The sequence below is a fragment of the Vombatus ursinus genome, unplaced genomic scaffold, assembly GCF_900497805.2.
Source record: "Vombatus ursinus unplaced genomic scaffold, bare-nosed wombat genome assembly UNPS02014774.1, whole genome shotgun sequence".
Lineage (NCBI taxonomy): Eukaryota > Metazoa > Chordata > Mammalia > Diprotodontia > Vombatidae > Vombatus > Vombatus ursinus.
The window spans coordinates 19,901,042-19,915,333 of record NW_020954552.1 but is presented as its reverse complement, the minus strand read 5'-3'; the positions used below and the strand labels follow the sequence as shown (position 1 = coordinate 19,915,333).

Below are 14,292 nucleotides of genomic sequence, written 5' to 3'. Positions count from 1 at the left end.
TAGTACAATCACGTATCTGGAGCCACTGACTACCTCTCTGTCTTAAATATAATTCTAATTTGTAAAGCAGATTCTGGGCTAACTCAGAATGGTAACAACAATTTCTGCTCCCATAAGCTCCCAAATTTCTTTATTTGGGGGAGAGAAGGGGGTTGTTTATGAACCAAGATAATTAGTACCTATTTTAAATGCCATGTAGCTATTGCTTCTAAAAGGATACCATTGAAATAAAGGTTTCTTGAACAGATTATTACAGTGAGGAACCTATATTAGTCCCTGTAAGATAGCCCTGATTTACTGTTTTTTAAATGTTGATTATTTGAGGGGGGAGAAGAGGGAAGGTTTCAGAGAAGTGAGTAGCATTAGTTTTTAAAAAGTGATCAGTAATAAACAATAGGAGATATGGTAATGTCAGCCTAAACCAGTCCTCTGACATTAGCTATTAGCTACGCACAATGTACAATGCATGCTTGCCATACCATCAGATATCTGAGCAAAGGTAGAGACTACACTAGAGTCCAGAGGTATTGGAGATGATGTGGAAGACTTTTCAGCAGCACCCTCAGTCTCTTCAGCCAGTAAAATTTCAGGACATCTAACATTATAGCCACGGTTACTTTGATCCTCAGAGGTATAGTTGTTGGAAGATCTCCCAGGCAAAGTATCAGGGAACTTGAAGAAATTTTCAGTTTTACAATGCAATCTTTGGAATGCCTTCTGGTCTGCATTTGTGTGTTTAACTGTAACAAGTTCATCAGTAAAGGAAATCCACTGACTTTGTGACCATGATGCAAAAGATAAGACATCTGTGCTTTCTGATGAGGCTGCTACATCAGGGTGGCACAATGAGTTAATAGAAAAGTCTGGTGATGGGCTCCTGGCCCCAGAATCTGACTCACTTCCAAGTAAAGATTCAGCTATTATACACCCAGGCAAACCAATGGGAAAGGAAGAGGAGTTCCTATTCTGCTCTTTAAGGATAGCTGAAGGAGAAGAAAAAGATTGAAAACTAAAAGCAACAGGAAAATTCTAAAATTTGTATTTTAAATCTACATAATAAACAGCTATACTGTTTTTAATGCTCTTATATGACTTGAAGCTGCCAACAAATATACATTGAATATAAACACTTGCTAAACACATATTAAGTATGGAAGATAAAAGAATATTAAAGCATATTTTAAAATTTATACATGTATAAAGATTCCCTTAAGAAACATCACTAGCTAAAATATTTTCTTTTCTTTTTTCCCCCAAGTTCAGTGCAACAACTATCACTGAGTAGACCAAATCTAACAAAGTCAAGAGACAGCACTGTGCTCATCTGACCAGCAATAATGTTATTAACAGATTTGTAAGGAAATCATATTCTTTGGAATTTTAAATATACCTCAATGGAAATTATAACAAAGAAAAAAAAATGACCAAATTTTCTAGAAGATGACTTATAGCCCCTTTGCATGGTACCAGGACAGGCCTCCTTAAGTAAGGCAGAAAAAATGGAGAAGCCCCTGCCCAGAAATGTCTTCCCCACCCAGACGTGAGCAAATGACTTCACCTTTGAGGGAACTCAGTTTTCTGGGATCTGTAAAATGAGGGGATTAAATTAAGTGACCACTAAGGTCCGTTCTAGCTCCAAATCTCCAAACCTCATCAAAGTGCCTGATATCATGCCATAAGATATTTATTCATTTGGAGTTTTGGAGAAATTAATAGCCACAAGTAATTTAGGGTGAATAACACTGTTTTATTTCTTGAGAGCCAAAGGGCTTTGATGAGCGGAGGAAATAATGGTAGGGTATGGAACACTGCTAGGAGGGAAGGTCTAGGTGGGATACCACAGTAGGCAGCATGAAGTGCTAGGTTTGAGGGAAGGAGTAAAAATACAGAGTAGAAAAAGAAAGTAGAAAGAAAAGACAAACTTTGCCTATTTTTTTTAAGCTGCATGATAGAAACTATTTAGTACAGTCCTAGGATAATGTAATATAATTTGGTAAGTGATTTATTTCAAATTCAAAGGTAGATTCAAATGATAGTTTAACAGAATAATAGGATAATTTGTCAAGTCATCTTAATAACTGTTAGCAAAAGATGTATTCTAATGCTGTTATGCAGACAGTACTTGAGGGTTGGTTTCTTTCATGTATAACAAAGCACTCTGAACAAATTAGAAAAAGCTCAAATAATGGCTTTGATAAATATTTCAAATAAGAAATGATTATCAAATGATTACTAGATGAAAAAGTTTTACCTGAGGTAAAGGTGAAATACTCTTTGGATAGGAGGCAAGAGAAAGAAAAAAAGACTTTGAGGTAGGGAAGAAATGCACAAATCATACTAAAAAGAAAGCAGCATGAAACAATGCATAGACTTAAAAAAATTTTTCTCTGGGATACTAATTTGAACTTTTGTGATTTCTAAGTGAACAGTTAATAAAAAAGATTCTAATACCCACACTGGAAAAAAAAAAACATTCAGAACTCTCTCCATTCAAAAAAAAATAACCCCACTTAAAATTTTTACAAAAAACAAAAACAAAAAACAAAGCATGACTTTGATAATAAACCTTTATTACTCTCGTACTGTTCTTTTCTAACATTTTTGTCCAATCACATAAAAAAAATCCAATTTATATATTTAACTAGGTTGGTCAATCAACAAAGTTTTAATACTTGAGCTAGGCAATATATGTAAAAAAAATGCTTTTCAGTAATCAAACTACTTCAAACATTGAAACGTAACTTTATAAATTTGCAACTGTTTAATGTATCTTAACAGTGTACATTTTTTTCCCAAGAATTACCTACTCATCTCTTTCCAAAATTGTTAGGCTTGAGGTTGCTTAAAAATCTTTTACAACCTGAAATCATAATCGCAGAGCTCAAAGATCCCTTAGAGATCATCCAGTCCAGTGTCTTCATTTTATAGATAAAGAGACTGAAGCTCGGCAGGATTTTGAGATTTTCTAAGGGTCACATAGATTATTACCAGCAAAACTCAGACTAGAACCTATATCTAGATCTTGTACTATATTACATGATATTTAAAAAAATTAGGGAATAAGAGTGGCTGAATTAGAAAAATTGATATTCATCTCATCATTAAAGGGAAAACCTATTAAGGCATGTTTTGGCTTCCTTTTTCGTAATTCTAAATAGTCTATCACCATTCTGGAAATCCATATCAGTAAGTAAAAAATTTTGTAATCAATTCAAATTAGATGTTTTCAACAGGTTATCTGCCTTTGGTAATTGATACAACAGCATTTTAAAGAAAAACACAAAGATAATTCTATTTTATCACTGCCAAAATTAAAACTAAAAAGTAGTTACAATTTTTGGCAAGCTTTAAATTTCATGAATGATCTCTTTTCATCTTGACTGAAGAGTGATTAAAATTTTTTTTTCAAAATTCCTTCCTATCTAGAACTATTCTGCAATGAAATTAAACTTTTTCCCAAATAATTCCATGGTTTCCTTCAGCACAATACATACATATCCATGAACTACAGAAATTAGTTTTTAAAACTGTCATAGGTAGGATCTTCCAGAGTACAAAAAATCGAAAAGGATAATGTATAATCAAAATATAGGCCATAAACAAACATATACAGCTAAATGATAGAAATGTATTTAATATTTTATTATGTATTGCAGCAATAGTTCAAATGACTGCAAATATGGCAAGAGTATAGTTACCTAGATGTTAATATATATGATATTACTCTCAAAGAGGAATTTTTTTTCCAAGCATAATTCCTCTAAATTTCTTTAAGGGATTTTCTTCAATACCTACGCTTTGCTCAAAATTCCTTTTTATCCATGGAAAATTCCCAGATAACTATAGTTCTTCATGAACATTTCCTTCTCTCAGTGACAGCATTTACTGACAATAACATTTAATTGACAATTAATCACGCCACCTCAGGATTGCTTTTGTATTATATATGTCTTACAAGTCTTCTTACTCCCCCCGGCCCGAGTATTAACACGGTTGGTGTATAATATGTGTTAACTGATTAAATCAAATTAAAGTCATAGGAGTATTGGAAATAAACACCAAGGCCATTAAAAATGAATAATAATAATTTCTATTTGCCAAAAATTTAGACTTTTTGACTCATATAAACATTTAACACACAACATACTACCTCACAATATCTAAGTATCAGTATCATCCTTATTACTAAACTTAAATGAAATGGTAAATTGCATGTACAAACTTATAAATGCTATTGAACAATTTAATGTAAAAAAAATAGCTAGCTAATGCAATTTCTCATAAAAAATCTGTTTGGTTTTTTTTTACCTGATGTCAATTGTGTTGAGTTAGATGCATCAAGAGATGGTCCAAACAGTGGGTCCCATGCAAGTAAGTCACTGTTCCCCTTCCTAATATAACATTCCAAAAACAAAAAAATTAAATGCCAAATATGCTTTAACAGCATAAAAGACCAAATCACTTGTATTTGATTTATACTAGGATTCATAAATGATCAAAGGTACCTCATTAAAACCAAATTTTATGTTTCAATAAATGTTATGTTTAAAATGGGTACCTATTTTTAAACAATGTTGTAAACTTCCAATGCCCTAAAAACAAATCAACTAAAGAACACTTAAATACAGAGTATAAATAATTCATTCTAGGTGTTGTTTTTTTTTTTAACACTCAGATTATCTTCTTCCCTTGTATCAAGTGAAAAATCTTCTTTACAAAGTTAGTTTTCTTTTAGGGTTAAGGATCAGATACAGAAGAAAACCAGTGATACCTTCTCTCAAGGAAAGTGATTTCAAAGTAAAAATGTTTATTTCTGGAGGGATACAAAACATCATCTTAAAAACAGCTCGCTAAAAGGGGCTGCAACTACATTAGGCAAACAAAGTTATAATTAGCATTGGTATGTCTGCCCCACCTGTGTAGTGTTACAATTCCAAAATCAAACTGGAACTTTCACCATCCAGGAAGACTTGAATATCCTAAAACAATTCCAACAGAAAAATGTACTATTGTATTCCAAGGAATTAGCAGTCCTTAGCTTGTACAAGAGAAGGGGCTAAGGATTTGACACTGGGAAGGCAAATTTAAAAAAAATCAAAGAAAAACAACACATTTAAAAATTATTATATATATACATATATATATATTTTTCAGTACCATTTACCTTCCTCAAAGATCTAATTTGTTATCTCATTTATCTTTATAACACTCCTGTAAGATTAGAAGGTCAGGCTAAGATAAGCCTAGTTCCAAGGTGAAGAAAAAGCAAGTGGTCATCACTGTGGAGATGCTTCCTGTGGTCACTGGAAGTATTGTGGGATACAAACCGCTCAAAGAAGATGGTTCAAAATCATCTTGGCCCAGCACATCAGTAATGAGCTTGAGAGGTGCTTCAATAAAAATTGGGACATATCCAAGAAGAGGCCTTTATCAAGTACTGTTAGAAGGATGCAGGATGATGAAGTCAAGAAATAGCTAGACAAAGAGTTCAAGCATGAAGAAATATTGCCAAGTTATCTGGGTCACTGACTACACCTAGATGTGTCTGATTTCTCTAAAGCAGAAAAGTCTCACCTGATGGAGAACCAAGTGAAAGACAGCAATGTGGCTAAGAAACTGGACTGGGTCCAGGAAAAGTTGAAGCAGCGGATGCCTGTATCCACCGTGTACGGGCAGAATGAAGTGACTGATGTCAAAGGAGTGACCAAGGGCAAGAGTTACAAAGGAATCACCAACTGCTGACTGGTAAAGAAACCGTTTCATAAAATCCAAGGCCAAGACAAAGTGGTCTGTTTTGGAGTTTGGCATCCTGCCCATGTGGCATTCTCTGTTGTCCAGGTGGTCAGAAGTGCTACACTGAGATCGACTAAGAGTATTTACAAAATTGGCCAGGGCTGCCAGATTAAGGATGATAAATTGATCAAAAACAGTGCATCTACCGATCATGAATGACCTTTCTGACAAAAGCATTAACCCTCTGGGAGGATTTTGCCCACTATGGTGAAGTAACCGGTGACTTCATCATAATGAAAGATTGTGTTGTTGGAAGTAAGAAGCATGTCCTTGCTCTATGAAAGTCCTTGCTGGTACAGACTAAATGTTGCATCCTGGAGAAGAATACTGAAATTTATCAATACTTCCTCCAAATTTGTCCATGGCCAAATTGTGAAGGAAAAGAAATCTTTCATGGGACCACTCAAAAATGACGTTGCCAAAGAAAAGGATACTTAATGTTTGCAAGTCAATTGGGAGCTGGTGGACTCTCTCGATAAAACTAGATTTTTAAAAAAATTTAGCTGATGTCAAAACATGGGGGATTTTAAAAGGTTATACTTGTTCACAAATTTGAAGTCACAAGATAGAATCCTTTAGGGCAGGTGATGAATGGGAGTGGGAAGGCCATTAAATGATATAGATCAAAAGCATAAAGCACCATGACTTTTGCTATGAATGAATCTGTGCAGAATAGAAAGATGCTATAAATCAGTACTTAGGTACTATTTATCTCTTTAAAGATAAGAACTATTTAAAGTCAATAGTTTCTTGAATGTAAACTTACATTGAAGTTTGCAGTAGTATACTTTAGTTACAACTTTGACAAGTAAAATACTTCCTAATTTGATTAAACACACTAAAATTTTGTAAATAATTCTTCAAAATAAGGTTTTTATTTTAAAACAATGAATAGTTTGTAATTAAAATATAACATGAAACTAACACTACAGTTACGTACAGTTTTACCTCTGAGGGTGCTAATACATTAAAAAAAAAAATCAATCCGTTAATGTTCCTAAAATTTCTCTTTGTAGATGGAAAAAATGCAGCAAGGAAATCATACATTTTAATGATGGATAGGGAAAGGAGTTCAGGATGCAATTTGTAATTATGTCTTAAGTGGTAAATAGCACTGCTTTTCAATATGTATGTTGACCAAACTTTTGTGCTAAGTTGAAATTCACACCATGTCCTCATCTTCTTTTCCTCTGCTGTAACTCTGCAAGACAGGGAAGTGATATTCCTTCCTGGCTTGACAATTCATTAATCACATGGTCCATTGTACAAGTTGACTAGCAAAGCTGATAAAAGAAATTAATTTTTGTGAATGAAGCCAATTGAGATTTAGACATTTGTGGTCTTCTGAGAGTATTATTTATGTGAAATAGCCAAAACTCCAAATGGAGTGAAATAATCATTTTGTTTTCTCTAAAATGTGAAATAATTTTAAATAGTCAGCAATGGTAACAAAACCATAGCAATGTAAAAACCCCAAGTCCAGGGTAGAAAAAGCAAGACTGACTGCCAAAAATTAGAAATGAAAGCACAACTGGATATTCAAAGGTAACTATTTTCAAAAGTAACTTTCTACCAAAAAGAACATAATGCAAAAAAAGTGATATAAAATGTAAAATATAATTTTGAATAATGAACTTACTCATTGGATGAAGCAGAAAGCTTTGATTTTGTTAACTCTTCACCTAATTAAAAAATTAAGTTATGACAAATAAAAATCATGTAATTTGAATAACAAAATCAGTCAATGGCATGAATAAAAACACAAAATATACACATGCAGATAAGAATGACATTGCATGCACACAAAAACCTAAAAATTCTAAAACTGCAAGGTATAAATATAATCTGAAAAATTATGAAACAAAAGAAAAATAAAGATTTCTATGTATTTTCTACAAACCCTAGCAACTGAGGAAATCTTAAGGGGGTAAAAGATGAGTGTATGCCAAATAACCTTTCTATTACCTTTACTAGGACATTATTTGCTTCAACTCTGCTACTGTATTCACTAAAGTTAAATTCCTTTGATAAGAGAAAATTTGACTCAGGGGGTTTAGGAGAAGGGGGGAGGGGTAAGGGAAAATATCAAATAAAGAAGAAATTATAATTGAAATATGTAAGTTTCATTAATTTTAGTTTTTAATTAATAATAAATCAAGCTCTAGACAAACTTCATTGTCTAACAATGCTGCCACTGTGAAAAGTCAGTTTCAGTCATTTAGTAATATCTAACTTTAAACCTAACTGAATAGAGCACTAGTAAAGCATGATATGTGTGTATATGTACATACATAAATCTTCATTTAAATAGTCTGTAAAGAAAAGAAGTTATTTTTCAATGTTATAAGCATTTTTTCCTGGTTAAAATGTACTGTAATTATTTGGGGTCAAAAAGGATTGAAGATGGAAGAGACTTAAATTCTAGTCTTGAGTCATGTCTCTAGTTCTACACTTAAGAACTACTTGTTCTACAGTAATGATGTCACATTTCCTCAATCTCTATAAGGTGCTTTCTGGTTCTAAAATTTTATGGACCCAAGTGGATTAATTAACTACTGAATCAAGTGCTACTAAATTAAAGTAAAATTGTTATAGCTATGATTTTTATGAAATTTAAAATAAATTAAGATGACATTTCAATTCCAAACTGTTTCTTAAAATTATTCCGGAATTCTCAAAAGTTTAGGGTTTGAGATTTTTTTTTTTTGAGGGGGGTTTTGAAGTGGGGGGTGGCTTATGCTAGCACCAAGAAACAGCTATATAAAAATTTGAATACCCACAAACTTTATTAACTACCATACTTCTAGTAGTATCTGGTAAATTTGGGGGAAAGGAGAAGGAATTTCAGCTGAATAGCTTCAGTACTGTTATCATGTTCACAAAAATCTTCCTTGGATTTACCATCAGACTAACAGATACCCAACAGTAAAATGAAATCACAGAGCTTTCCTGTGCCCTCTAGTGGAATCTTCCAAATGTATAATGCTGTTAAAAGCCAGTAACTAAAATGAATACTAACTTCTTTTAATAAGATTTACTTCTTAAGTTTGTAAAGAAATATAAAAATATAAACATGCTTATTCCTATGAGATAACAGGAAAAAAATGAATAAAATTTTTTTCCTAATCACAGATTGTTATATTCTTTGTATCCTAAACTGTCCCTTAAAGTATTCAGAATATTTACTAAGTTTTAGAAAGGAGAAATAATTCTACTATAAATGGCTATTTATACAAATGTTTATAACACAAATGTTTCTGTGACTTAGAAAATGTTTATGGTATGTCATAACCGCTACAGCTAAAATTTATAAAGCTAAAACATGCTGAGTATACTTGTCACATCTTGAAGCCACACACGATAATAATATCTTTTATCTCTACCATGAATAATATAAAATTTATTCTAGTTAATTTTAAAAAAAATTATAAGCATTTAATTTCTGCTGTAGCTGTGGAGAGGTTTTAGAGTTACAGGAGAATTATTTGGGGTCAAAAGGGATTTAACCTTTGGAACAAGCTCAAATTCTACTTTTAATATTTTCTTGCCAGAAAAGATATCCCTTCATTAATAAAGCTTTAAATTACTTCTTCCTAAAAAGAATAACAGGGCATTGTGAGACTTGAAAGAGGCAGTAGAAGTCATCTAGTCTGTTCTCTATTTTAAAGATGAGGTCACTGGGACCCAGATGGACAAAGGGACTTGCCCAAGGTAACACAAACAGTAAATAGCAGAGCCAGGATTGGAATCAAGGTCTTCTAAATCAATATATTCAATGTTTTTTTCCACTACAGTAAAATGCTAAAATGTTGTAATAATACAGTATTTTTTTTAGCAATATATGACTTAGGTACAATAGCCTTGGATGTTGGCTACAGTCATTACCTACAGCTCACACATTAAAAACAATGCTATATTAACAGTTAATGACATAAATGTAATGGGATGTTAATGGGCTAAAAAAAATGACGAATATGAAGAATTCTAAGAAACATGGAAAGACATGAACTGATGCAAAGTGAAACAAGACAATACATACAATATCCACAACAACGTAAATTTAAAGAACAAAAAAACCCAAAACCCAAAATGCTGTGTCATTGTAATGACCAAGCTTGGCCTCAAGTGAAGAATTGAGAAAATGCATCTTCTTCGTTTCACTGCAGAGGGAGAAGACCATGGATGTGCAATACTACATTAACTATCAGATGTGATTGAGGTGTTGGTTAGTTTTGCTGAAATATTTTTCTTTTTCTTTTTTATTCTTCGTTACAAGGAAGGGCTTGCTAGGGAAAGCAGAGGGTATATATCCACAAATGAATGTGATGTAACAATAAAAGGTATTAATAAAAATGGGAAAGAATTTAAAAATTAGTTAATGCTATAGGATATGAAGTGAGAAAGATTACAAAGACTTTAAAGACTAGCCTATGAAAGGAATCCAGACAGGTCTCAAACAGAACTATTTTTTTACATTACATTTTACATTACATTTTTTATATTCATTTTCAAATGAAATATATCTTAAACACATCTTTTCATTTTTGGCCCTCCCACACTGAACAACTTCATGCCCTTATTCTGCCACACCTGTAAAAGAGGGTGGGCAGGGAACATTAATACCATGGTGCTAGTCATGTGTAACAATGTAAGACTTTATCCCTTTCCCACATAGCTGTGCATGTTGAACCAGCGAAGCTCAGGTTAAAGGAATGAATTTCAGGTACTGTCACACCTGGGTAAGGAGTAACTTTGGAGACAGCAGACCTCAACAATCCAGATTTTTTTTTTATAAAGCCCATTGTAAAATAGCAACAACTATATGAAAGATTGCTCCAAATCACTAATAATAAGAAATGCAAATTAAAACAACTCTGTTGGAAGGCCTGTGGGATTACAGGTATAATTAATATATTGTTGGAGCTGTGATTTGGCTGAACCTTTCAGGAAAACAACTGTGACTTATTCAAGAAAAATCACTAAACTGTTCATATCCTTACAATCATCAATCCCATTCTGAACTTCTTCTCCAAAGAGATAAAAGGTAGAAAGTCCTATATGTATACTAGAATGATGACAATCAGTATTTTTTTATGTCAGAAAAAAAAACCTTGAAAAAAGTGAGTACCAACTGATTGAAGAAAGGCTGAACAAACTCTGGTGCAAGTTTGCTACAAGTATGAGGAGCTCAGAAAAATGACCACAACATAAATATAGGCTAAGAGACTTTAAAATGTAATTCCTTCCTTTAGGGATTTATTTAAAAAGGTCTTCGAGAGAATTCATCTGACTTGGGGAAATATCTTAAATGACTGGTAATGTAAATGAAAATAATAAATGGCAATGACCAGTTTCAATACCAGAGAACCAATGATGCACTATACTCCTCCCCCTTCTCAGTACAGGAGGGGTCGGACAGTTGCTGTCTTGGCTGATTTCACTTAAGTCTGTTCTTAGGGTGACAAGGGAGAGTTCAATGGTGCAGTAGTAAGTAGGAAGGTAGGAAATGACAATGACATAAAAATAAAAAAAATTAAAAAACAATATAACTTTAACAACCATGACAAAACCCCAAGCCTGACATTCTTCACCATTTTGTCTACTTTTAAGAAAAACTTGGAAAGAAATGTTTGGTTTTGCTGAACTTTTTTTCTTCTCTTTGTTACCAGGGAAGGTTTACTGGGCAGGGAAGCATAAGGGATATACTGGGAAATGAAGGGCATAAAAAAAATGAAAAGTATTAATAAAAATATTCTTCATAAAGAAATGTTTGGTCCAATTGTGACTAAAGTAATAGAGGGACAAATAGCTATAACATTCTTTCAAATATCTAATAGGCTGAGTATTCCTTATATAAACTATTATTATAATACTCCTAATCAAGAAAGTCTCTTCAAAACAAATTTTTAAAAAACCCCTCAAAAACATATATTCTACTGATGATAAAAGAATCTATGTAAAGACCACTTGATAGCCTTAACTGGTACAAGTTCTCTCTAGCAATGCTTATCTTAATCTTCTGAGATATTGTGAAAATAACAATTTGTCTTTTAAAAGCTTGTTTTTACTAAAGGAATTCATCGGGCAAGTAATTCCTTAACTATTTTTGGCATCGTGGTGAATAATGACTAAAACATATTGCCCTCAGTAAATTTAAAAATGTGATTCTTCCTTCATCCATGTTTTAGGGAATCACTGAAATAAGAGAAGGAGGCCAATTGATTTGGGAGAAAAAATCTATTAGTGGTGGTAGTGTTGCAGAACTGGACTAGAGAAAGCACATCTCTCTCTCTCTCTCTCTCTCTCTCTCTCTCTCTCTCTCACACACACACACACACACACACACACACACACACACACACACACACACACACACAGTGTTGCTGCACTCCTTGACTTTAAGAAAAATCAGTTTAGGGATTTCAAATATGCTATTTTTTCATCTAGTCAATTCAGAAACTGTGGACTTGTGGTAACATTCTTTATCTTTTGAGTACAATTTTCAATGTCTTGTGTGTTTTGATACTTTACACATGGTATGGTAATATTTATAGACTAGTTAATTATACACAACCCAGCAACAATCTTATCAGTTGGCTGTAGAAGGACAGAAATTTTTCATTGGATAACAGATAGCATAATCATGCTTATATTTAAGAGAAATGAGATACAGGAATTAGGATGTTATGAATCCTTTAAAGTGATCCAGCTACAGGATATTTCATATACTGTAAGAGGAATTAAACATGTTTGATGTTTCAAATGGCTTCTTCCTTTTTCCTTTAAAATCTTTATTAAAGTAGAAGGCTCACTAGGTTTGGAGCAAAAAATAAAGCATTTAAGAAATTAATGTGATACAAAAAGGCATCAATAAAAATACTGTCTTTAAAAAAGAAATTTCATGCTAAAATAATATAAAATAAAATGAATGAAAAAAGTAAATCTAGGATAAATTATGTTAGTTATTTTTCTAATTAAAAGTTTGTGAATTTTAACTTTTAACATAAGAACATAACTTCTAACATAAGAAGGGGATGTCAATCTCATCTTTTTAATAAATATGTTCTCTTATCTGTATTTTTTTTCTAATCTGATAAGATTCCTTAAACTTAGTACAAATAAGTATCTTTTTCTATTTTGCAAAGTTTTTGGTCCAAGGTAGAAAGAGCCAAATAAATTATAATGATTGCATACATTTGCAGCCACAGATAATCACATCTTTTCTCTATCTACCTTTGTGTTTTGAACTTTTTCTCTTATTTTTCTGCCAATGGTACAAGTTGGTAATTCTGGTATTAATAAGATTATTCTATTATCTAAAATCATTCTGACATTTATTAAAGTATTTCCACCTTCTTCACAGTATATCTTTCCTATATTACTGCAGTCAACAGAAATTGACCTCAGTGTCAACAAATTTGTAATAGAATACTTTATTTAAAGTTCTTTCTCATAAAATGGAGAAACACTTCAACTGAAGCATTTACTATAAAAGCACAGTACTTTGCAAAATGGCAAGCACTTAAAAGATGTCTTTTTGAATGGATTTTTTTTAATCCATGAAGTGTATCATTTTAACTTCACAAGATAATAAGATTGACTATGTAGTAAAATTTAGGCCTAAACTGTGGAAATTAAAATTTTATAGTTCTCCTATTTTATAGCTAATAAGCAATCTATAAAAATTTCATTTTAACTCACTTGCTATTTAAAAACTTTTCCTTGTCCTTGTTGTCTCAGCTGAAACTGAAAATTCTGATATTTTATAAAAAATGAGAACAGCTCTCTGTTCTGCCCTCAAGTCAGGTGATGAGGAAACTCCTTTTGTTACTACTCTGCACATGACCGAAGTAATTAAACAATTTACACGATAAAACGTAGCAGCAGACAAAATATCCTTCAATTAAAATTTTACACTTACTAGATGAATTCCTGTTCATTTGTACCTGAAACAGAAATGCAAAAGTAAATGAGAACCATAACAAACTGTTTCATTAAATTATGTATGAAAAAACCACAAATATTACATTGATACTCAGGGCCAAATTATTTAATTGCATTACAACATGCTAAACACTGTCAGGTACTTTTGCATACAGCAAGTAGAGCTCCTTACACATGTGAATTCAAAATAAATTCAAGATCATTTGTTTTTAATGAGACTGTAACCAGGCCTAAATAAGCAAACTTTTTATTTTTTTTCGAATTTATTCTAGTAGAATGTTAAACTAATAAAAATTATTTGTAAGCTACTACTACAGTATGCTGTTCCATATGCTTCACTGAAACCCTGTTATCTTTGACTCTTTCCTTTTCTTCCCTTTCATATCCAATAAGGTTCTTTTCATTATTTTTTGTTGTTGTTCAGATCTGTGATTTCTAGAATGTAGGGATCCTCCAGTGAATTAATACCTTCCAGTAATGCACATCAGCAACTCTTTTGCAAGTTAAGCATCTCAGAAAAATAAATGAGTTTTCCCAGGGGAGAACAGCAAGTAT

The 14,292-nt window shown here is 32.4% G+C and overlaps 1 protein-coding gene across 1 annotated transcript in view; it reads right to left on the bottom strand.

Annotated features, from left to right (window-relative positions):
* FCHO2 (FCH domain only 2) overlaps positions 1-14,292 on the bottom strand; it is a 151,567-nt gene that overhangs the window by 27,340 nt on the left and 109,935 nt on the right. Inside the window, exons 16-18 of the mRNA XM_027864185.1 lie at positions 13,715-13,739; positions 7,433-7,475; positions 4,309-4,391 (exon numbers count right to left, since the gene is read on the bottom strand). Of these exons, the coding sequence (XP_027719986.1) occupies positions 4,309-4,391; positions 7,433-7,475; positions 13,715-13,739 (151 nt within the window). The remainder of the gene's footprint in view (positions 1-4,308; positions 4,392-7,432; positions 7,476-13,714; positions 13,740-14,292) is intronic.